Raw genomic sequence first — 24,493 nt, 5'->3', positions numbered from 1 at the left:
TAGTTTTAAAGGAGTGTTCAAAATGCTATATGAAAATTCTTTTATGTCTTGTGGAAAATATAATTCTGTGGCTCAAGCACTTCTATTTTACTTTCCACTATGAATTATTTAGAGCAGTCTCGCTTTTAACTATATATGAGAACATCATTACAGGTTATCTAATAGCAAGATCATCATTTCATTCTCCCATGGAGGCTTGTGGGCCAATTTTCACCCCGTTATACTCTCCAGAATAATGAAACTAATTTGAGATCTTGCTGTGGAATTAAATGCACATACAGATCCCACCCCCTCTGAGACCATAAACATCTGCCATGACATTTGTTATCACAAAATAACCTTACTATTACCAGTGCAACTGTCAGTGGAGGAAAAGAGTTTAGGGATGGGCAGAAATGTTCCGGGAAGTATTGGCATTACCAGCAGTTTGTAGAGTAAGAAATTTTGGCACCAAATAACCATTCCATTATTATCAGGTCCTCCATTATTTTATCTAATTTGGAGGATAAAACTGTACCTAGGCAACCATTTAGACTATTAGGAATTCCATGTCAGTTTTGAGGTGGTTGCAACGAGACCTTCTTAAGAAGTATTTGCATCTGTTGTTATCATATTGATATGACCTTACAGATGTCGAGCCCTTATTGTGCACAAGGCACTTTGCTACGGGTTTATATTTCTCAGTCATCATACTGACCTTGTGAGGTGATTTTTGTCACCCCATTTTACAAATGAGAAAACTGAAGCAAAATTAATTGCCAAACAACATTACACATCTAATAAAGAGCCCACCCAAGGTATAAATCCAGGCTGTCTGGCTCCAGAGCACATACCCATGCAGGTGCATTTAATGATCTTCAGTGACACCCCTGTTGCGTATGGAGCAGACAGTAAAAAGTGAATGTAAAAGGATATGAGATAGAGTTAAGTCCTAAGAAGAAGCAGAGCCAAATAAGGGCATAGAGTGGGAATGGGTGGTGAGAAGGGATATATTTTAGACAGGGTAGTCAGGGAAGACTTACTGGAGAAGGTTTTGAGGTCGAGCAATCTGTGAACCTAGTTGAACATAACAGAGAGGACATTCTAGGTAAGGTAGTCATTCTTAGAGAAATGAGGTGTCCTCCACCCTCTGCAGGTAACTGGACAAACGGGGATTTACGCAAAGGGGTAGGTGGGAAAGTAGGCAGAGGCTAAGACACCACAGCCTCTAGTCCCTCCTGCTTTCTCATCAAGCTCGTCTCTTGTCCCATCCTTTCCCACCAGTCTGTCACTTCCTTTGAGACTCCCTTTCTTTCCAGACCCTTTGCTCTATCTCTTCTCACTTTTTACTGGCACCTCCTCTTCCTAGCTCCCTTGCTAGTGCGTATCCCTCCTCTACACCCTCACTTTCTTGGCCTCTCTATTCAGACTCTGAAACACTGATGGCAAAAATCACTCAGCTGTTCTTTTATGCCCTTTGTCGGTCACACCTCCTATCCTATCTCTGGGTAGCTCCCTCTTTCATCCTTCTCCCCTTTGCCCCAACCCTCCACCTTGCCCCATCGCATTAATTGCTGGCAGGTAGTCTTGCTACAGTACTTCTCTGAGAAACCGAGGCCATCATGAAGATACTTTAACTTCCAATTTCCATTCTTAATTATTTTGACTCCTACTCACTTCAACATTCTTTAATTGGTGATCGATGTGTCTCTTTTCCCAACCAAAGCAAATCTTTCCACCTGACCTCTTGATTACTCTTACCTTCTATGCTAATGTCTTAGTCTTTTACATACTCCTTCTATCTCTGGTTCTTCCCCCTAAGACTCTCCTGTATCAAAAAATTTTCCTTCTTTATTATTGTGTTTCCCTTCCAAAAATAGTTTGTGCTCATTGTCTCCATTTTTACACCTACCATTCACTCAATGTATGGCAAATGCCCTCATCATGCTAAACACACAGTCTGGGCCGGGTCCTCCTTGCACACCCAAGTGCTAACTTGTCCCTCCATTCACTTACACTCCCTGCAGCCTTTACCACTGTTGGCCAGTTCTCTTCCCTTGGCTTCCAACATCACATTCTCCTGGCTCTTTGCCTGCTTCTCTGATGATTCTTTCCTGGTTTCATTTGCATGCTTCTTTCTCTCACCCCACCCTTTAACTGTTGGTGTGTCCCAGAGTTCTGTCCTCATCCATCTTTTCATCTTACATTCTTTCTTTCAGTGAATTTACCCATTCCCATGGCTTCACCAGTATGCCAATGATTTCCATATCAATATCTTCAATCCACATGTCTCTTGTATGTGCTAGGTCAGTAAATCCAAATTCCTATTGGATGTCTCTCTTTGGATGTACTTCAAATGTCTGCAGCCCCCTCATCATATCCAAAGCTAAGTAAAATGCCTGCAAGTCATCCAGACTTTCTTCTTCTCTTAACCCTTCTGCCTTCTCCCTTCTCCCTTATGTCATCTCCAACCCCATGTCATTAGGGAATGAATATTGTTAGGTCTATTAATTTTACATATTTTTATATGTGTCCCCTACACACTCTCTCCTCTACTTCTTCCTTTGGTTGAGGACTTTATGGTTGAGGACTTTATCTCCTTCTGCCTGGTCTACTGCAGTATCATCTTCATTACCTCCCTTCCTCCTGTCCTAATCTTCTCCAATCAACTCTCCTCTCTAGGACACAGGTCATTTTTCTAACACGTGAAATAACTGATAAAATCCCTATGCTATAAACTCTTCAGTGATTCCTCATTGCTAATACAAAGTCCGGACTCCTTAGAAAAGCATGTCTTGCTGTCATGACTTCTCTAGTTCACACAGTGGAAGGTATGGAGTGGAAATAGACAGCTTCATTTTGAAGCCTATTTAAGGAATTCTGTTCTATCTGAAGTTTAGTGAGCCAAAAAAAAAAAAAAAAGCTTTCAAAGAGGAGATGATGTATTAAAAGTCTAAAAAAAAAGTCAAAGTGTATTTAATTAGAAGTTGCTCTACTTGGCAAGACAAACAGTGGAGAGGCAGGTGAAATTTGGAAATGTGAGGATATAAGAAGCCAGGTGTAGGGTGAAAAGACAGGGGTAGGTTTTCAAAGTGGAATTCCATTCTACGTATTATTTAAGAGATGTTACTGCTTCTCTACTATATGTAAAGAGAGATAGCACCACTTCAAACAACTCCATTTCTAAAATGTTCCCAGTTGTCCCTCTTAACTCCATGTAGGCAAATATAGTCTCCTGTTATTATAAAAATTTTATTAGCCAAGTATCTACTCAAGATTTTATGTAACAAATCCTTTCTTATTACCTCAAGGTTTATTGTTGAATTTGGGCCAACCTAGAAAAATGTTGCAGTTTCTTCTCTAAAGATAGCTGGAGACCAGATATTCTGGCCAAATTTTCTAATTTTGAAATCATAGTCCTATATTTTACTGTTAAATTCTTCTTTACCAGCCTTCTGTAGACTCTTAGGAACACATAAAATTAATTATAAATCCTCATTAATTGTTTAGTATTTAAAAATCACTTTAGAGAGTAGAAAGAGGTACCTTTATACTAAACATTGTTCCATTAATGAAGCAAAAACTGACAAAATATTGACATTTATTAATAAGGTTCATGATGAGGGAGGGAGACATAAGTGGTATTCATTTTTACTATTCGTATATTTATTTTTGACAAATTTTATATGGGAATTTTTTAAATTAAATGTAATGATATTGTCATACCTTCTCAAGGGTAAGGATTGTCCTACAGAGGCCTCTGAATCACCTGTTAACTTACAAATCCCAAGTGGATGAAGTGGGTGCCTTGTCCATTCTAACACAAGGGCATTTTGTGTAAAACCACTAACTTTAAGTACCAAGAGAAAATAGAAAGTTCTGATAGTCGTCATAGATAATGTTTCCTGTATATTCTGAAATAATTATTTTTGTCTTCTTAGGACTTTTCAGCATGGCATGGATAATTCTGCTTCAAATTCCTTAAAATCATTTTTTAAGCAACCATTACATTGGCTTTCTTGTATATCACATTTCTACCCTTCTTTACTCAGGTAAGAACCCCTAAAAACTATTCTATCTAGAATGCTATGATTCCTTTGAAGTTTAATAGAAACTTTTATCCATGGAGGTAAATGCACCTTACAAAAAGAACTTAAAACTTTTTACACTATGCAGGTAAGTAAAAGGTATATTTCTTTTTTTAGCTCAAGAATCCAAGATACCGGCCTCATAAGCATTCTACTAACACGGTTTTACTAAAGTCATGGAAAAATGTGAATTTTTAGAATTTAGTTCTATTTTAGCTAATTGCCTAGCCATTTTCAAATTCATCCTTCTTGATCTATGACTGGGGATTTGACAGTTCTCCAATTAATTGTCAAAAAAAAAAAAAAAGACGGTAATACTGGATAATTCATGTAACTAACTCAGAGCCTGAGGTAAAAGTTGAGAGAGGAGTAACTTTTAAAATTATGAATAGAGTCTTTCACATTTATTATTTAATTAATGGCATTTAAACATAAGAAAAATCATTTAAAGCATGAAATGTACTTGAGGAGTAATCTGATGACATTTTGTGGCATTACGTGGAATGTCAGTTTGATTCTTTGCTGAATATATCATTGGAAAGTACCTTTCCTTGGTATCTGTGAATAAATATATCATGTATAGCTGAAGGAGATATTGTTAATCTTACATTTTTGATTCATCTTGGAAATACGTTATCAGTGATTTCACTATCTAAACTGACTGTTTCTCTCTCTTGAGGAAGAGTTCTACTGTAAAAAAGAGGGCATGCAAACCTCACACACAAAGTCTTTATGGACACAAGAAACATAGACTGTTGACCTGTCCCCACATGTCTGTCCCCATGTAGGTAACAGGGAATCCAAGATCAGTGAGACATAGACCCTGCCTACCTTCAGGGACCTCAGTGTATTGTTGCTACTGAACTTAATATAAAACTTTTCCATCTCTGAATAATTCCTTATGATTGATTCCTAGAAATGGAACATCCTCAAAACTCTGTCATCTCAATGCTCTGCAGATTGCATGTAAATATACTCTTATGTGGTTGAGAATTAAATAGCTGATTTAATATTCATTATTGCAAAGATAACAAGTTAAGCAACTGAATCTTTTACAGTGTGAGTTAAGCAGACAACCTGTGTCATTTTGATGAGTTCCCAAACTCCTAAACATATTCATTCTCCATGTTATTACCACATTTGCTTTAATCTATTTTTATTACTTGCTTTGATCTTAATCTGTAACCGTTGGAGTTACCCCTTTAAGCACAGCTCTATAAGACTTCCATCTCCAGGTTTGCTCTGTTCAAATGAACTAGAGGCCTGAGTAGTCAGCATGTCAATGGGTTTATCTTTCAAATAGCTTGTTCTTATATTTAACTTCCTTCTCTTTTCTCTACCTAAAGCAAATGTAAAGGTAATAAGACTTTTCTTTCCTTCTGCTTGATTGTAGCAATCAATCCTCACTGTTATCCTGATGCAGAGACTAGAACATGGTGGTGACTACTCAGCCCATAGGGGAAGTGCAATTTGACACCATTTTTCTGGAGGGCAGTTTAGTAAACTGTATCAAAAACCTTAAAAATATTTATGCCCTTTTATCCAATAATTCCATTTCTAAGAATCAATCACAAGGAATTAATCAGAGCTGTTGAAAAGTTTTGTATGTAAAGATATAAAAGAATTTGTGGAAAGAAAAAATGGAAATAAATGTCTCACAGTATGGTGTTAGACAGATCACGTGTGGATTAGCCATACGATAGACTACTTGTGGAATCATTAAAAAGGTTGATTTAAAAAAATATTGAAATGACAAATATTTGTGATTTATAGTTAAGGGAAAACTGCAAGTTTGTGATTATGACATCACCAAAGCTGGCTCAGTTTTTAAAGTGATAACTGTGGACCTGACATGCCAAGTGCTTCATGTACTTATCTCTTTTAAACTCACACCAGTCTGTGAAGTAAGTACTCATGTGCTTCTTTCACGAAGAGTAAAGTGATGGGCAGGGAACAACTTTCCAAAGAGAACAAAGCAGGGAGGCTGACTCTGAACCTAGGTTTGTCAGCTTCCAAAGCTCAAGCTCCTGACAATTGGATCTCCACCTTTCAAAGGGAGAGCAGTTCAGGGTGATGTTAACAGGTGTGCAAGTAAAATCTAAGATTGTCAATTATTCATTATGTAGAGTCTCTTTTTGTGGTTCAATTTGCAGGAGCTCTGATATGCTAATATGTACTATTTATCTTCAAGGGAGGGATCTAGTGAGCAGATTCTTCATACTTGCAGGATATGGGCGCTCCTGTTGCCAGGGGATAAATAATTATTGGGAGATGTGATACAATTGAAGTGTTGAACTATGCCATACTACTCTACACATAGCATTCAAAAAGCGTGTACAGACCTTTAAAAAAGAATGAAATAATGCCATTTGTAGCAACATGGACAGATCTAGAGGTTATCATATTACGTGAAATAAGGCAGAAAGACAAATATCATAGGATGTCACTTATATGTAAAATCTTAAAAAATGATATAAATGAACTTATAAATGAACTGGAGATAGACTCACAGACGTAGAAAACAAACTGTGGTTTGTTTGGTCTTTGATAAGGGGAAAGGGATGGGGGAGAGATAAATTAGGACTTTGGGATTAACGTATACATACTACTATATGTAAAATGGATAAACAGCAAGGACCTACTGTAGAGCATGGGGAACTATATTCAATATCTTGCAATAATCTATAATGGAAAATAATCTATATGTACATGTATAACTGAATCACTTTGCTGTACACCTGAAACTAATGCAACATTGTAAATCAACTGTACTTCAATAAAAAAGTAGTATAGAATAACAAATATTGAAAAGTTAGAAACTTTATACTAGAGAGCTTATAGGTTATATTTTGTCTGTAGGAGTGTAAGCAATTTTAATTTTTATTTGTATATTTTCCAAATTTCCTATAATGAAAGCAGCTTGATTTTATTAAGATCAAAAATTTTTAAGAAAAAATGAAGTTTATTTTTTAAATTGCTCTTTTGTCCATGTATAGTACCTATAACCTCTGTACAGAAACCCAGCAACATGTCCTCAGAGGATCCTGCCTTTCACACTTCCCTCGTCCTCTGCATGGTGTCTTTTCTATTAGGAACACATTGTTCTTTTTTTTTTTTTTTAATTTATTTTTTGTGGGAGGAATAATTAGGTTTTTATTTATTTATTTTTAATAGAGGTACTGGAGATTGAACCGAAGTCCTCATGCATGGTAGGGAGGCACTCTACCACTGAGCTATACCCTCCTCCCAGGAGCATATCGTTCTTAAACACTTTAGGGTGGAATTTGATTATGGCTTCCACGTTGAGCTGCTTTTGCCTTTCCCCAGGATTTATCATGTTCAATTGATTCTTCCTCCACAGTTCTCTTAGAACCAGTCTTCCTCTCCAACTCATTACAACAACCTTAGTACATTCTGCTGTTATTTAATATGTTTTAGAAACTCTTTTTGTAATCTTATTCTCCTGCTCAAGAACCTGTAGTGGCTTCTGCTTCACCCACACTGCCTGGCTTGTTTCCTGGAGCACCCAACAGTCTTCTCTGCTCCAGTTGTCAGCCTCCTCTCTTGTCTTTAAGATGTGATTATTCTATACTTTTAACATTTATTTATTGCTGATTCTCAGCTTCCTTCAGGCGTTTTATTTATGTAGTTTTCTCTCCTAAAATGTCTTTGATTCTCTCTTTTGCCTTTCTAAATTGTTCAATCAAGTACACTGTGAGCCCCATACCCTGACTTTCTGATAGTTATTCTCTTAACAGTGCCATATAATCTGTTTAGAAAGACATGATCCATTGGATTTATAGTCAACATGTTCAGGGCAGTGGTACAGTCAGAGGAACCCAGCATAGCGTAAAAGTGATTTCAAAATAACCCAAGTTATTGATTTGCATTTGTCAAGCATTGCAGTGGGAATTCCTAGACCACCATCATGCAACCTTAAAAATCTCCACCTTCCAATCCATTCCTTCATATATAGCAGCTGTTTCTGTGTGCTTTCCACCCCCAAATTATCCTCCCAAACTCCATCCCTCACCTTAGCAACTAAAATGAACTGTTCAGGGAAATACACATCAGTTGGATGATGACAAACTGAAAATATACTATGCTTTTTGGGGGGAAAGGATGAGGCTGAGAAGAACAATGACTAAAATATTTCCTGTTATGAAGTATCTTAGTAATTCAATGACCTATTTGCTTATTTATTTACACCTCTGCATTGTTTCAGAAAGATTTAAGTTGGCTTTTAACAGTATTAAATATATTAAGATAATGAATTAAAAGTAGGTGAGAAGGAAGAAACAGAGCAACAAGGACATGAAATTAAGACCTAAAATAAGAGTTACAAATGCATAGATAGTTATATGGACCATAAATTTGTCCATAGGATTACTAGAGAAAGCCTATGAATTATATAAATTGGTAAAAATAGAATTTTTCATGTTCTCCTAGAACCCTTGGCACAGAGTTTAGAAGAGTTTGCTTTTGAGAAAGTACATGTATTTTCAAAGCAATAAGTAAAATGTGCTGTATTCATTATTCCCAGCAGTGGTAGAAGCTAACAATATCAGTTGATTTAGAAAATTTGTTTCAGACTAGATTAAACTAAGGCATGTGGCAAATATATTAATCTCAAGGTTAATAGTATAACAAAATATTGTGCTCTCATATAAATGTTCAAGAAGGAGTACTATCTTAGTCAATTATACTGCTGCATTATAATGGTTTTTTTTTCATTATTTTCCTAACTTTTATCTTCTTGTGGTTCTTTAAATTTTTCCAAATATTTTTCAGGTCTTCCTTAGCTAAGTAGATCATAACTACACACTGAATCCAAGTAGTGTAGTCAGTGTGAGTAAACAGTCCATTCATTTTACACTGCTCATTTTCTTTTATGATGACAACATGATGTTTTGATTCATGGCCAGTCCATTTGGAGCTGTAGGTGTTTCTTTCCACTATGCTTTTATTTCTGTTATGGTTTTATTCAATGTAATCCTATTTTGGATTTATATGCTTTTTTTCTCCTTCCTAAATATATTAAGCTACCTTTGGCTTCATTGTATTGTATATTATGTGGGGCTTTCCTTTTTTCTAATTTACCTAGATGTGTTCATTCATTCTTGCAATAAATGCATTTAAAATATTTTCTCCAAATAAGGCATGTGCTAGGTGTTAATGGTGAGGGAAGAGACAGGCAATGAAATTTCTCTGTCTCCTTTGCAGGTTCATCTACTTTGACCCGGCCATTAAATATTGAATATCTTTAGCATTCTATTATAGAACCCTTTTCCAGGATGAAGTCATACATACCTATGGTTTCATGTATTCCTTAAAAGTGGCCCCAAATTCATATCTCTAATTTTAATCTCTCCTAGGACTACAGACCTATATATTCATGGGTGACAATCATACATGAATGTCTTCTTTAGATTTGTATCTGGTGAACACAAAGACAGCTCAAACCCAACATGATTACAATTAAACTTGGGATACCCCTCTCCAAACTAATCCTCTTCCATTTCCCGCCCTTTTTGGCTATTGTACCTGCATGCGATTGTATAAGCCAGAGACCAGAAGGCAACCTGAACACCTCTCTCTTTCTCTCCTACCAGATCTATGTCATTACTAAGTTTCATTAATTTTAGCTCCTAATATCTGCTATCCATTGTGCCACCTTCTCCTTAGTCCAAATCATCCTGATCTCTCTCTTGACTATTGCAATGATTCCCCTGTTTCCTCCCATATAGATGTTGACTCCCATCTCCAATATTCTCCAAATTGCAGCCAGAGACTTCTCAAAAACAAATCTATTTTCAAAACTAAATATTGTCATTTCACACTTACAGCTCAGAATCCTTCCATAATTCCTCTTTATCCTTAACCATACACCCCAAAAATTTAGCATGGCCTGTAAGACCTACATAGATATGGCTCATCCATCTCTGGATTCTCTTCTGATACCACACTATCCTGTGATTTTGCTCTCCACATGTTAGCCTTTTTTACATTCCCTTGCCATGAAATGCTCCTTTCTGCCACAGGATCTTTGCACATGCTTTCCCCGTTCCCTGAAATGGCTTCTTCCTGTTTTGCCTAGTTCATGCCAATGCATCTTCATATCTCAGCCTCAGTGTCACCTCTATAGGAAAGCCTTTCATCAACCCCAAAGACTAGCTTACTTCTTCTTACTACATCTGCTAATAACATCTTTTGCTTTTCCTTCACTGAGTTTTTATAGTTGTAACTTCATCTTTATTTGTATGATCATTTAAACTATATATGTATTCCCAACTAAATTCTGTGAAAATAGTGACTTTTTGCTTACTGTTGTATCTCCATGACCTTGCACATAGAAATCAGCCAACAACTATTAGTTTAATGAATAGGTGAATTAAGGAACAAATGAGTTATTGGAGTATTGTTTCAGATATTGCCATGTTAAATGGTACATTTAACTCTTTTCAAACATTTGATCTGAGTGGTAAAGCTCAGTGATGGGAAGAATGGTCTTGTTGAGGAGGTGGCTTCTAGCATCCTTGGGAGAAAACACCTGGGGAGGAGAACTTTGGTCTCCCAGCTTCTGCTGACAGGCCGTTCCACAGGATTGAAGAAAAAAGCTTACAGAACATGTACTCTGATAAGGTGCCAAGCTTTGACAGGAGCCAACAGCCAGGGGAGAAGTAATGAGCTTTTTAACAGCAAAGCTCTTACATGACTGTTCCAGAGTGTGGAATAGACAAGCAGCTGGATCTTTGAAAAGATTTTCGGAGAAAATGACATGTGTTTGTGGAGCAGTTACTGAAAGAATTGAAAATGTCAGGGGAGCTAGGTATTTGATGTACCTAAATTTTCACTTCAAATCTTTCCTTTTCTATTATGGTTTAAAGGTATTATATAAATAAGAATATAGCAATGGAGCCAGCAATGAGAAAACAGAAAACAACTATAGGTTTTCACATTAGACAGACATGGTTTGCATACTTGTATAGTTTTGTGATCTTGGAAAGTTAGTTAATCTATGTGAGCTTCAGTTTCCTTGGACAAGAAATAGTTTGTATTGTAGGGAGGAAGTTGAGACATAAATACAATATGACCTTCTTAATCTACTTGAAAACAGCATGTAATATCATTGTCTACTTCTCCTATCTTGAAACATCATCTTCCCTTAGCTTCTGAGACACTCTCCTGACAGAGTCATGAGGATTTAATGACTGAACCTGCCTACACAGCACTCATCATGTAAGAGCTGACTAAACAATCATTCAATATTGCTGTGTTAGTAAAAAGCTGTATGTTTCAAAAAGTGACAGATCTTACCAACTATCCAAACATATTCAAAGGACCAACTACAAGTGTGGCAAAGTGGAATGAATCTTGGGTCTCTGAACTTATCAGAAGTGTGATGCCAGGGGAGACCTTTTTTGAACTCCTTGTAACAGGGTATTTATTATCTTGTAGACAAGGACCAGTAACAGTTAAAGGTTCCAGAGAGATAACTTCTGCTCCTCTAAAGGGATGGTTGAGTGATTCAGTAATATCCAGTGTCTTAGTGACTCAGGTGCTAGATTAGCACTTCCAGGGAGAGTCCAAAAGTGATGGTTGATGTGTAATACTATTTTTTGAATTAAAATTAGATTCTTACATATTTTTAGGAATAGAAAATGCTGACCTGTGTAACATTAAAGGCTGGAGCTAGGGCTGTGAGTTTGGGGCACTATTATGTCTTCGGGTGATTTTTGAGAAATAGGGTCATCCCAAATGAAAAAAATTTAATTTACTAAAGAAATAATGCAGATCCTCACAGGTTGAATACTTATCCTCTAAGTTATGTACCACGTAGTGTAGAAACCATCAACTCTGGAAAAAATGAGACTCTTTTTAAGAGTGTCAATCTACATCAGTGGACAAAGTTATTAAAAATGAAGGCAAATACACATATAAATGTACAGGTGAACCCTGTTTTATTTCCATTTATTGAATCATCTTTAATTATAAAGATCATAGAAACTTGGCTATACCCGTTATAGAGATTAAAATGAATGCAAACATTTTCAAGTGTTATAATACATATAATCTATGCACTCTTGATTAAAGTGATGGAGAAAATATTTTGGGTTTTTTCCCCCTCAACTTTTTTTTCTCAGGTACTAAAGAGAAAGATGATAGAACTGCTTTAAATACTTGTCTCTACTTATTCTATTAGAAAGATTTTGAAGGATTAGTTTTGGAAAGCCACGAGTAGTATAGTAATATGGGCTTTTCCTCCTCTGCTTTCATTTTCCCACTTTCGAGCTTTTACTCTCAGCCTCTCTTTAGTTATGCCCTTGCCTTTGTTCTCTGCATCATGTAACTTATGGTCTCTGGTATAAATTTGGCCCAGAAATCTATGACAGAAACCATCTGGTCAAAATCAGCCCCTAGATACCTTGAAAAACATGGCTCCAATTTGGGAATCTGCCCTGAGACCACAAACTTGAGTTTGGGTCAAAAACATGGTATCCTTAATCAGGAGGTTGAATAGAGCCAAACATCCTCATTGCTGAAAGATACAACTTACCCACCAAATATCAACCAGGTTGAATGGAAGGAAACGTGGAGTAGTGGATTGAGCATGGGTGTTTGTTTGTTTGTTTGTTTTTATAATTGAGGTTTGGTCAGTTACAATGTGTCAGTTTCTGGTATACAGCATAATGACCCAGTCATGCATATATATACATATATTTGTTTTCATATTCTTTTTCATTAAAGGTTATTACAAGATATTGAATATAGTTCCTTGTGCTATACAAAAGAAAATTTTTTTATCTACTTTTGTATATAGCGGTTAACCTTTGCAAATCTCAAACTCCCAAATGTATCCCTTCCCACTCCCTTTCCCCCAGAACCATAAAATTGTTTACTATGTCTGTGAGTCAGTTTCTGTTTTGTAGATGAGTTCATTAGTGTCCTCTTTTATCTTTTTCTTTTCTTTTTTTTAAGATTCCACAAGAGTGATATCACATGGTATTTTTCTTTCTCTTTCTGGCTTACTTCACTTAGAATGACAATCTCCAGATCCATCTGTGTTGTTGCAAATGGCATTATTTTATTATTTTTTAACCACTGAGTAGTATTACATTGTATAAATATACCACAGCTTCTTTATCCAGTCGTCTGTTGTGAGCATGGGTTTTGAAGTCAGCAAAACCTGGTTCAAAGTCCAGTTGCAATATTTATTAGCTAAAGACCTTAGATTAGTTTCTCAGTATTCCTGACACAAACATTAGGTGAGATGAGTCCTAAAGGTCTCCATGCATGTCTTATTTTGTATGTTCCCCAGAAGCAGATCCTGAGACAAGTATTCAAGTGAAAGTAGTTTATTTTCTAAGTGAAGGAAACCCTAAAGGAAAGTGGATTAGTGAGACAAAGACAGCAAATAAAGATTAGTGTCATCAAGCCCACTATCATAGGAGTAACTGGAACTTAAATCATCTGGGGAGATTTTTGGAGCCAGTGTGAAAGGCACATCTCAGAGTTATCCCACCAAAGGAGCAGGGATGCTGAGGTATTTATTAGCAGTTTTCATCAGCCATTGGTTGAAAGCTGCTCCAGAGGTGTTCATTCCCTGGCACTCTGAACCTGTCTTGCTGGAAGGTAGAGAAATGTAGGTTCTGACAGCAAAAGTCAGGTCAGTGTCAACTGAGTGGTAAGGGTAAGAGGATGTGGGGACGTGGACCTTTGGTCTAACCTTTGCACCACTGAAATCCACTCATTGCTTATGTTAAGTTCTCTGAGTCTTTTCTTTTTTAATTTTTGCTAACTTTATTGGGGGGGGGTAAGTCCGTTTATTTACTTATTGATTAATGGAAGTACTGAGGATTGAACCTAGGACCTCGTGCATGCTAAGCACATACTCTACCACTGAGCCATACCCTCCCCAAAGTTCTTCAAGGTGATGGCTGGTGAAAAAAAAAAAAAAAAGTTTTATTACAGTTGAGTTAATGGGACAAGTTAGAGTATCTGCTGCTGCAATTATTACTGGATCTGTAAGTGATAATTATTATTACATTCCTCTACCACGTTTTCTAGCATCCGCTTACCCTCAGCCATCACATCTGCTAGTTTATGTTGCTCAGTGTAGACACAGACCTTCACCCCCAAGATGTTGAACCCTTGACTACCATTCTCTTATCAGAATGTGGTTACTTCAGTCACCTGTTTATGGTTGTTACCAGTCATGAGAGCATCAAGTGATGCCCTGGTGAATCCCTTGAGTTGCAGGCACACTTTTCCCTGCTTCCATTCCTAGCTCCTCAGTGTAAATCAGGGTTATTACCCTTGCTGGTATAGTAGCTTCTTTCTTTGCCTGCTAGACTGCTGGCTTGGGAATCCAAAAATAACTAGATGGCAGCTATAACATTAGGTTTAGTGAAATTCTTAATGGTCCCCCGGTAGAGGTGTGCACACCCCAACTCACCCCACCATGGAAATCAGGACCTCCACCCATGCTCCCCCACTCCTAGAACCTACAGTGAGTTATGGGAATGGAAAACACCAGTTCCCAGTAGATAATCAGGAGCACTGGTGAGGGGGTGGCTTCTTGTATTCTTAGGAGAGAACTTTCACCTGTGTCTCCTGGATCCATGTAGTTTATCTGTTAGGGACACAGAACCATATTCAAAGTAAATACCAAATCTTGAAGGATGGTGCCCAACACTACTCAGTGTTATCCCCAAGAGTCCATTCCAGAGTCCATTTCAGTGTTTCCCTAGTCTGACAGCTTCTGCATGTTACCTATATGGCAGGAGCAGTGACTGCCATGGTCATGTGGCTTGAACCCACTGCAGAGCCTTCTCTTGCCCTGTGCCCCACCCATGATTATGGAAGTCAGGCCACTGTGCACGGAAACAGCTAAGATTTTTTTTTTTTAACTTTCTATTGCAGTGTGAACACATGCTAAAAAATTGCAGAAATTGCAAGTAAACTACTTGATAACTTTTCATAAAGTAAGTGCACCTGAATACAAGCCAGATTTTGCACAATGATTCTATAAAAAATAATTTGTTAGTTTCATAAACTAATCGTGACTGAACTCCATCATTGCCTGGATTTGAAAACTCGTGCCCCAGATATGGAGCACTGATTAGAGTATAAGCCTAATACAACCAGCCGTGAATTCATCCTGCCTCCTACAACAGGGTTTAAGAGTTCCAGAGAACTTACAAATTTTGTTCTCTTCTTTGTATTATAGTAGAATTCAACATGTACATATTTGATACATATATATACATAAAAAATTTCCCTTTCTGTCATTTTTTTGTGAGGCTAATCTCACTTTCACAGCTCCACCAGCTCAAAGGATGACGGAACATATGCTTCTCCATATGCCCAACACAGACTCCTCAATGCATTTATTACTCGGAGCTGGGTGATTGAGGAATGTTTGTAATATTTTAGTTTTCCTTATAGTGAGTCATCCTACTGTACATTTCAAAATCTGTGATAAGTTGAAAGATCCAAGAATTGAGGTACATTTCAACAAACAGCTTCCCATCTGGTAAATGAGAAGTTTTATTTATAACCAGGTATTCAGATACAGTGGTATGAAATGACGTTCAAATTGTTTTGTCTTATTACATGTCCAAAGGACTGAGCAAAAACACAAACCACCTCCAATTCATTCTCCATACTGTAGCCAGATAGTAAACTCATCTGCCTGGAACTCTTCAACAGGTCCAAAGTCCCCACTTTGACCAATGAAGCCCTCCCTGAACTGGCTCCTGTCTCCTTCTAATTGTCTCTCAACAATCCCCTTCCTTTTCTAAACTTCATCAAACTGAATCTTTCAGTTTATTATTTCAAACTGGATATTTCAGTTGAGGGCTCAAATCAGCACTCAACTCAAGCAAAATGTATTGGTAGGTAATGTTCAAAAACTAAGTCAGTATTAATACACAACTTACTACCACCTAGCTGCTTTTCATCTATCAGACCCCAAGCAAGTTTCTTGAAGTGAACACTTAGGGTTTAGGATGAAAATAAGGAAGCCACTGTGAGGATCTGCTGCAATGTTTCAGTCCAAAGAGCTCACCCAGTGAATTCTTCCTTTGGTCCCATATTTGGATCTACTACGAGAACAAGACCAATCTGGGAACACCCAAAGTAAATCAGAACTGCTGGACTGACAGACTTGATGTGTCTGGCCTGACAGTTAAATAACTCCCTGCTTCTCTCTTCCCCACCCTCCCAGAGCACAAGTTTTACTAGGTAACACAGCCTCACTGGTGGCCCAGGGAGTTCCTCTGTTTTGAGTTACACTATCCGAGTCTCAACATGGGACGCCTGAGATGGTCCAAAGTTCAGGTGATTTTGTGCGTCTTAAGGCTACGAGATGTTCCAAATGCCAAGCCATGCCAAGAGGGAGGGGCTTTGAAATTTCATTTTATATTTTCAAATCTTCTCACTTCTGTTTAAACCAGCATTTTTGGCAAAGCATCTTCTTTTTCCGAGTTTGTTTACCCATTTACAAGCATATGAGTCAATCAGCTAATATTTACAGAACCCTTAAATGTGCTTAGTTCATTGGTAAGAGCTTTGGTGTATGAAAACAAGTGTCTTCATGAGGCTTGAGTCTGAGTGGAGAAATAAAGTTTTAATGATGAAACAATAAAGTGCTAAAATCTGTATACTCACCGTAAGTGCTTTAATTCAGAGTGAGAGAGACCACTATGGAAGAGAAATGTTTAGTGAAGACTCTACAGAAAAAGTGATATTTTTGCTGCAAATTGAAGGATGGGTGGATTGAGAGGACAGGGTTACAGGAAGTTTGCTGCTTGGGTGGCAGCCGAGGCGGGCCTGTATGGGCTCAAAGGCATAAGGCAGGAAAGATAATAGCAACTAGGCCCATCCCTGCTCCCCGTGCTCCAGAAAGCACTGCCTTCCACAGAGGTCCTCGAACCTTAGTGTGCATCAGCCTCTCCTGGAGAGGGCTTGTTAAAACACAGATTCCAGGGGCCCATTCCCATAATTTCTGATGGGACAAGGCCTGGGGATGTGCATTTAACAAGTTCTCAGGTGATGCTGATGCTGTGCATCTGGCGCCCAAGCTTTGGAAGACTTTATCTGGACTGTTGATAACTGGATGGTTCACCACTCAGTACGTATCATCTGAAAACGAGGCTGCGAATTGTCTCTCTCAGCGATGCCCTTTGTTCTGCTTTTGTCCACCCTGAAGCATGAGGTCTTCTCATTCACCCCTTCACACTGCTCAATCAAATCTTTTCTCCCTGGTGCCACCCTATTCCCACAATCCTTATGGCCTCAACCAGAATGTTTGGTCATTTCCTGCCCTTTTTTTGGTTGTTATTGTGGTTTCAAGCTGGTATCAGATGTTGTGACCTTTAGCCAATCTAAACTTTGAGATTTTAGAAGGGAAAGATGAATAATGTTATCAGTTTTCAGTTTCTACCTAATTTCCTTATCTCTTACCGATTCATTCATAAATTAATGTGGTGATGTGGGGAACCTGATTTTAATTTTCTATTCAGCACTGATAATAACTTCTAAGTAGAAGCTTATTTGCCTTGGAATTATTTCTCTTTGGTGAAATGATTACCCATGTAGGTAGTTGTATACCTGTTAGAGTGGTTCTGATAATTGCATATTGATTTAAGACTTTACATATTAAATAATTAGATTATGGTTGACCCTTGACAGTAGCTTTGAATTCCTTTAGTTTTATCAGCAATTGTAGTACATAGCAAATTAGTGGCCAAAACCCATCGTAACTTCTTTCCATGAATAATGAAAGGAGTTAATAGCACAGAGTAGGCACCCATATATTTGTTGAATGAACAAATAAATGCATTCCAAAAAAAATGCATAAATAATTTTTATTTGCTCCACAAAACTAAAACAGACATAGTTCTGTGAAATAGAGGCATGGTTATTTTGTATCAGTTTTATATTTGGCAGGCTACCAAATGTTAATTTGCTTTTAGCTAGTTGAGATTAAATGTAATTCCTTCCCTGAGCAACCCTAAAGTAAGCAAGCATGAAAGCATTTTCAGAGTAATCTGGGAGGAATTGACATTTAAAGGAGTTAGCATTACATCTGTACTTGAAAGCTATTAATTTCACAGATAAATTAACTTCATTACCCCATCTTTATCTTGCATTTTTAAGGACTCCATCAGCTGGACGACTGACAGCCGAGGGTCTATTGAAACTGCTCTTATCCCAGCCAGGGTGTAATTGGAACCTGTTTCTGGAAACCCTACTGCATCACGATGGTCTTTTACTGAGAATCTTGCTAAAGAGCTCAAGTGAGTATTTGTAGTTATGAGAATGTCCTGAAAAAAACCCAGTCATTGCTCAAGTTGAATGGAATTTTTTTTTTTTTTCCTACTTGAATTTTGGTAGAGGGATGAAACCAACTGCATTATATCAATAGTCAGTGGGGTTAGCAACACGCAAAATATTGAATCACTTTATAAACCTATTGGAAAGATTTTTTTTTCAAGGATTCTGAATGTGGGCAAGCAGTATTTTTATATGATACTGTTCTACCATAAGTATCATAATATAGAACTATATCAATATCCAGCATTTGAAATCCCTAAGAATATTATGGGAACACATATGTCCAAAACAGAAGTCTCAATTAGACTGAGAGAGGGAGAGAGAGGAAGAGATTATGTTAGAGCCAGACTAGAAATTTCAGTAGATCATGAAGAATGTTTATATAACTTATAAACAAGCAAGCGTGGCTTACAGCCATATCCCTTGGGGCACTAGAAGTAATCATGAGAAAATTATGAATGGAAATTGAGGAGTAATGGAAGACCATATTGCTCTTAGACTTTCTTTTTTTCCCTGTAAGTGCTATTTTAGAAAATGGTAAGTAGCATTATGCCAATCCACTATTATATCCTACTGCTCTGCTGCTACATCTGTGAAGAGTTTTCTAACCATCTTCACATACCCCTACACATTTCCTCTGTTCTATACTACACATGAAGCCAGATTTGTTTTATCAATCACTAGTTTCAGTATAATTTTCCCACATCAAAATCTTTTTTTCTCTAGTTCCCCATCACCTACAGGACCAAATCCCTGTCCTTTGGCCATTCAAACATGACCCCAGATGAATTTTCTAACCTTTTCTCCCCACTATTCCCTTGCATGTGTGTATATGCACGCTCACAGATACACACATTTTAGCCATTATCCCCAAAGCCCCATGCATAGGTGCCCCCCAAACCTTGGCTTACGCACTTTTCCTACTTGAAAGACCCTCCGTAGACAGCCCAGCCTCCACCAGTGGGCAAGGGCCGATTGACATTCCAGATCTCTGAACACTCCAGCTCGTGCCGATCTCTCCCTCCCTTGGACTTCCCCGTGTCTCCTGGCTGCTGTTTATCTGCCCTCATGTCCTCTGCCTTCTATTGTTGTTGTATTTGTATAAGAATGAGGCAAATGTCACCATGACCTACCAGCCTGTTGGTATACAAATGACGTTCATAGCATTCTCCTGTCCAGATTGTTCCAGTCATTTCTGGAATTTTTGGTTTCTCAGATCTGCTCACAAGTTCGCCATATTCTTCTCTCCTGTAGGCCTTGATGTTTGCTTCCCGAGAGCCTCTGAGGGGAGGTGTCTCACTGCCCCTTGTGAGAACGTTGCTTCTCCCTTGGTGCTCTCAAATCCAGAAAATCTGTGGCACCAAAGGTCACTACAACTTCTCAAGCCTCCCTGTGTCCCAAGCAGAAGTTCAGAGATAACTTCTCCCTTAAATCCTGAATCTGACTTAATTCCCTTAGTCCCTAAGCAGTACTGGGTGAGCCTTACATCTTGCAAAGTTCAGCTGAAAGCAGTATCTTTAGCTTTAGGTGTAATTCTACTCTCCTAAAGGGAAAACTGGCTCTAAGTGAACTAATTCCTTAAGTTGCCAACAGATATTATTTACTTATTAGGTGTTAGGCACTGTGCTAATAAGCACCTCACATTTATTATCTAATTTGATTCTTATAACCTGATAAAACATTTACTAGTGTTTTCCTCATGTTAAAAATAACATTAGAGTTTAAGATAACGTTATTTGCCCAGAGACACGTTTAGCTGACAAATGGTGGATAAACCAGGATTCTGAACCCAGCTGTAAGTTTTCTTCCCCTCCTCTTCCTACACAAGTACTCATGCAAATTAAATCCTGGAGTGGGATAAGGGTCTCCAGAAGAACTGTCATCTGTCCACTCTCACGGTGAATCAACCAGGAGACCCTTGTGCATGTGCATTTAACTGCATTTAATTTCCAGCTAGGTACTTAGGGCTGATCATAGATTTTTATTTTTATATTCCTCCTCAAGCTAGCACAGTGCTTTTTACAGAAAAAGTCCAGTGATTGGCCAGTGGTCAGTTACAATATAAAATATGGAGCTTCCCTTAAACTTTATAATCTAAGCTTTCAGGCAAGGTGACTACATGACTTGAATAGTATCTGACATGTCTGGACAGTTAGTCTAATATAATCATTGAAACTCTTGGGCATGGTCCCAGAAGGGAAACAGTCTCCTATTGATAGAGTTGTATAGAACAGCCTGGAAAATAAATGCAATCAAATATTTGACTGTACCGATATAGCCACTAAATACAGGAATAGCCATTGTGGTTAAATGAATATTTAACCATGTTTTCTTACAAAACAATTCCAAATTTATTTACCAAAAATATTACATCTACCTTTTATACGTATAACATGACATTGTTTTTGAGAGACTTGCAAGTTATCAAAGGTACCATATTGTATCACATTCAGTTGTGGTTCTTGTGTATTTACTCAACTTACTTCGATTTCTATCATTTTTTGCAAAAGCTGTTAGGTGTTTGATCAGGGTTACATAGCTGCTCTGGTATTGTATTGAATTTTATTAGCTACTTCAAATACTGTAAGGATGTAGTGACAGAATTTACTAATCAATGGATTGACTCACTTACTAAGTTCCTGTAGAAATCTTGTCACTTTAAGTAGAAACAATATACTCAGGGAATCTTATTAACTAGATAAGATGAATTTATTATGCACCTAAAAATACATATGTAACATTTTTTGCAGAGATTTTCTTTTCATTGAGCTCCATTTGATAATTTAGAAGTTTGATCATAGTTTTAGGAAAGCAAAATTTTAAAGTAAAATATATTACGTAGGTGTTTCAAGCAACATGACTCTCAGCTTTTTTATGAGAGAGTTTTCCTTATAAGTACTGTCTTTGGTCTAATTGATAAAATTTAACTTGTTAAATTGGCTCAGGAATAAGAATAGAGATTTTAAGTATACATTTTTACTGTACATATTTTAAAACGAGGTCTTCTCCATCCAATAAGGAATTATTAAATTCTGTTAGGTACAGAATTTTTCTTGATAGCCAATCATACATTATAAAGATTAAAATATATGGGGTTTATCTCTTTTATGTATGTAGCTTTTGGCCTTGCTATATGAAAATAATTTTTTGGAATTTCTATGTATCTTAAAGAATCAGCAGAGCATATATGGAAATAACTTTATTGCAATATGAGATGCAACTTCACTGAGGGTCAGAAAATAGTAAAATTTAATAAATGAACAATAACATTTTAATCTATAATATGTCCTTCATAGGCTGCAAACTTCTAGGAAGCTTAGGTAAGGGTCAGTGGGCATGAGAAAGCAAGGTTTGTTGGTTTTATTTTTAAGGTGGGCCGTGCCAAATTTGAAGGGAAAAAACCGCTCAACTACAAATGTTTATAAGATTTTTAAATTGTAAGACACGATTTTGGATTATTGACGTTAAAAGCCCTGGGCTTTTAACGTAATTACCACACTGAGGCCACATGGCCTAACCAGTTTCTTACCTGTGGCGTCAAAGGAATAAATATTTGGCAATTTCCCAATTGTTAGCAGGTGGCCTTTTCCTGCTAGTGACATCTGAATGAAGTGTGACCAGTGTTCTTTCCTTTGCCCATTGCCCCAAGAATGATTCCCTGTGAAACTTCTTGGCTTCTGGGGATTTTCAGTTGTAATGTAACAACCACAACAAACTAGCGAATACATAATATTTAACATGTTCCAGACACTGCTTCTAAGTGCCTTAAGTGTGTTCACTCACTGAATCCTCATAACAACTCTGTGTGGTAGATACAATTATCATCTCTGTATTATAGATGAGGAAAGGGAGACACAGAGAAATCAAGTCATTTGTCCCAGTGACACACCTTGTAATTGTCCAAGCAGGAATTGATCCAGACATCTGGCTTTCAGAGCCGTGCTTTCACCTACCACACCACCTGGCCTGCAGGCAGAGCCACAGAAGTCTACAAAGTTGCAGGGGTGCACAACTTATGGGAGCTATCAGGACCCTCTGTTGTGGATAATTTTGATGGTACATTGTATACTTTTCAACCTTGTAACAAAGTGCTTATAGATAATCAAAAAACAAATTTACAGAAAAGTCTAGATAAAGGGCTGCTTCCCATCCCCTGAGGAGGGGGAAGAGGCCTTGGTTCTTTCTCTTACCTGAGAAAAAGATTTTAGACAGGAGACTGAAAGCATGGTGTAAGCAAAAAGTTTTATTAGTAAAGCAAAAGTTAGCAAAGCAAAGTACACCTTCGAGAATGGAAGGTGGCCAACCCAAGAGAGGAAGATGCTGCTCCTTTCTTTCTGTCTTATATCCTGGCTTAAGGGCGATCTTGTGATAGATTGACAACTCACCTCCCTTGAGTGCTTAGGCATGTCCCTTTCCTTTGCGCATGCTCTTACCCATGATGCACACAGAAAAGCCCATGGGAGGGGCCCAAACCGCAATGCTAATTACATCACAATAAGCATTGGGTTATATTATAATCAGGTCCTTCTTTCGACTGCACAGCCTCAGCGTTCGATTCTAACTGGTTTCTTTGTTGGCACTCAGTTAGAGAAGGTAAAACTCTTTGAAGCCCCTTATCCTGGGTGCAGGTATACTGTTATCTTCTGGATTGTTTCTTCCCCTTTCCTCTCCCCTTGCCCGCTGCTCATTTCTATCTAACTGCCTAACACTAGCACTGCAAAGGGATGGTTGACTTAAAGTGAATGACTTAATTCAAATTCTCTTATTTTATAGTTAATGTTTTCTTGATCTTTTGGGTATTGAGAGCAATATCACAGAATCTTGGTGTTTTGTTGTAGATGTATGTGTGCGTGGGGGGGGGGGGGTTGTTTTGTTTCATTTTATAAGAATGACCAAAGTGCTGTTGACTGTCTTGAAGGAGGTGACCAAAAGTAAAGACACGCTCCCTCTTGGTATTAGTGCACCTAACATCAATGCCTTAGGCTGCTTTTGCTAGTGATGACATCTGCATTTTCACTTGTTTGACATTTTTTTCTTTGCTGGATTTGTACCTTGCTCTTACTAAAAACAGTAGAACCCTATTTGTGTGTTTTTGCCCTAGTCTTTCCAACCAAAGATCCTATCCACGAATGATGCACCTAGAATATCAGTGGTCTCCATAAAATTATTACAGTCCCAGAAAGAGTTATCATCTAGGGTCTGCTGAGTCTCCATGAGGATGGGGTGGTTGTAGGGCATGATTTTGTAAAACAAGCCTTCCTGCCTTTAAGGTGCAAACACATCACTTGGGGATCTGATTCAAACTGCAGATTCTGGTTCAACAGGTCTTGGGTGGGGTCCAAGATTCTGCATTTCTAACATTCTCCCAGGTGATTCTGCTCCTGCTGCTGCTGGTCCTTGGACCAAGTTTTGAGTAGCAAAGCCATGGAGCAAGATATCTGTTGCTATAGAGGGCAAAAAATTGGGATAAGTGGTCTGTCTTTCCAATGTATTATGCCTTTAAAGAAACATAATTTACTTAAGAGTATTTATCAATCTTTTATCAGAACATTCACAGCAGTCAGAGAGCTTGGTTCTATTCAAATGCAGATCTAATTATGTCACTCCCCTTCTAAAAATCTTTAGTGGCTGGCCAGGACTTATAATAGAGTATCTTTGAGACACAAACAGTGCCCATTGTGCTCTGTCTATGACTGATTTGTCCGTCGTATTGTGTCCTGCTCTTCCCCAGCTTAACAGGCATATTCTGGTCTAGGTTGTGCATCTTAGTTTGGTACATTTATAATAGCAATATCCCTCCAGAAGTATCTGGAGGAAAGAGGCACCTGTTCCAACATCAGTGACCTTTCAGATGGCTCATATTCTGAGTTCTTTCCTACTACAGAACCTTTGGAAATGTTAATCTTTTGAGCCTAGAATCTTCTTCCTTTTCATTTTCCTGGCAACTGTCAATCATCTTTTAGCTTAACTATTATTTCCTAGGAAGTCATCTTTGATCATCCCATAAGGTCCCAACATAATTTCTGTGTAACACATGTCACAATTGTAAATGAAAAGTGAATTGACCTAATTGTGTATTTCAGTCT

The 24,493-nt window shown here is 37.8% G+C and overlaps 1 protein-coding gene across 8 annotated transcripts in view; it reads left to right on the top strand.

The window, feature by feature from the left end:
• KIAA0825 (KIAA0825 ortholog) overlaps window positions 1-24,493 on the top strand; it is a 348,749-nt gene that overhangs the window by 116,689 nt on the left and 207,567 nt on the right. For all 8 annotated transcript variants that reach the window (XM_045512550.2, XM_045512549.2, XM_045512551.2 and 5 more), the window contains 2 exons: window positions 3,921-4,031; window positions 18,231-18,370. In XM_045512550.2, the coding sequence (XP_045368506.2) occupies window positions 3,921-4,031; window positions 18,231-18,370 (251 nt within the window). The remainder of the gene's footprint in view (window positions 1-3,920; window positions 4,032-18,230; window positions 18,371-24,493) is intronic.

Source organism: Camelus bactrianus, chromosome 3 (genome assembly GCF_048773025.1).
Source record: "Camelus bactrianus isolate YW-2024 breed Bactrian camel chromosome 3, ASM4877302v1, whole genome shotgun sequence".
NCBI lineage: Eukaryota > Metazoa > Chordata > Mammalia > Artiodactyla > Camelidae > Camelus > Camelus bactrianus.
The sequence above is the reverse complement of the archived record's forward strand: the minus strand, read 5'-3'. Positions and strand labels throughout refer to the sequence as shown.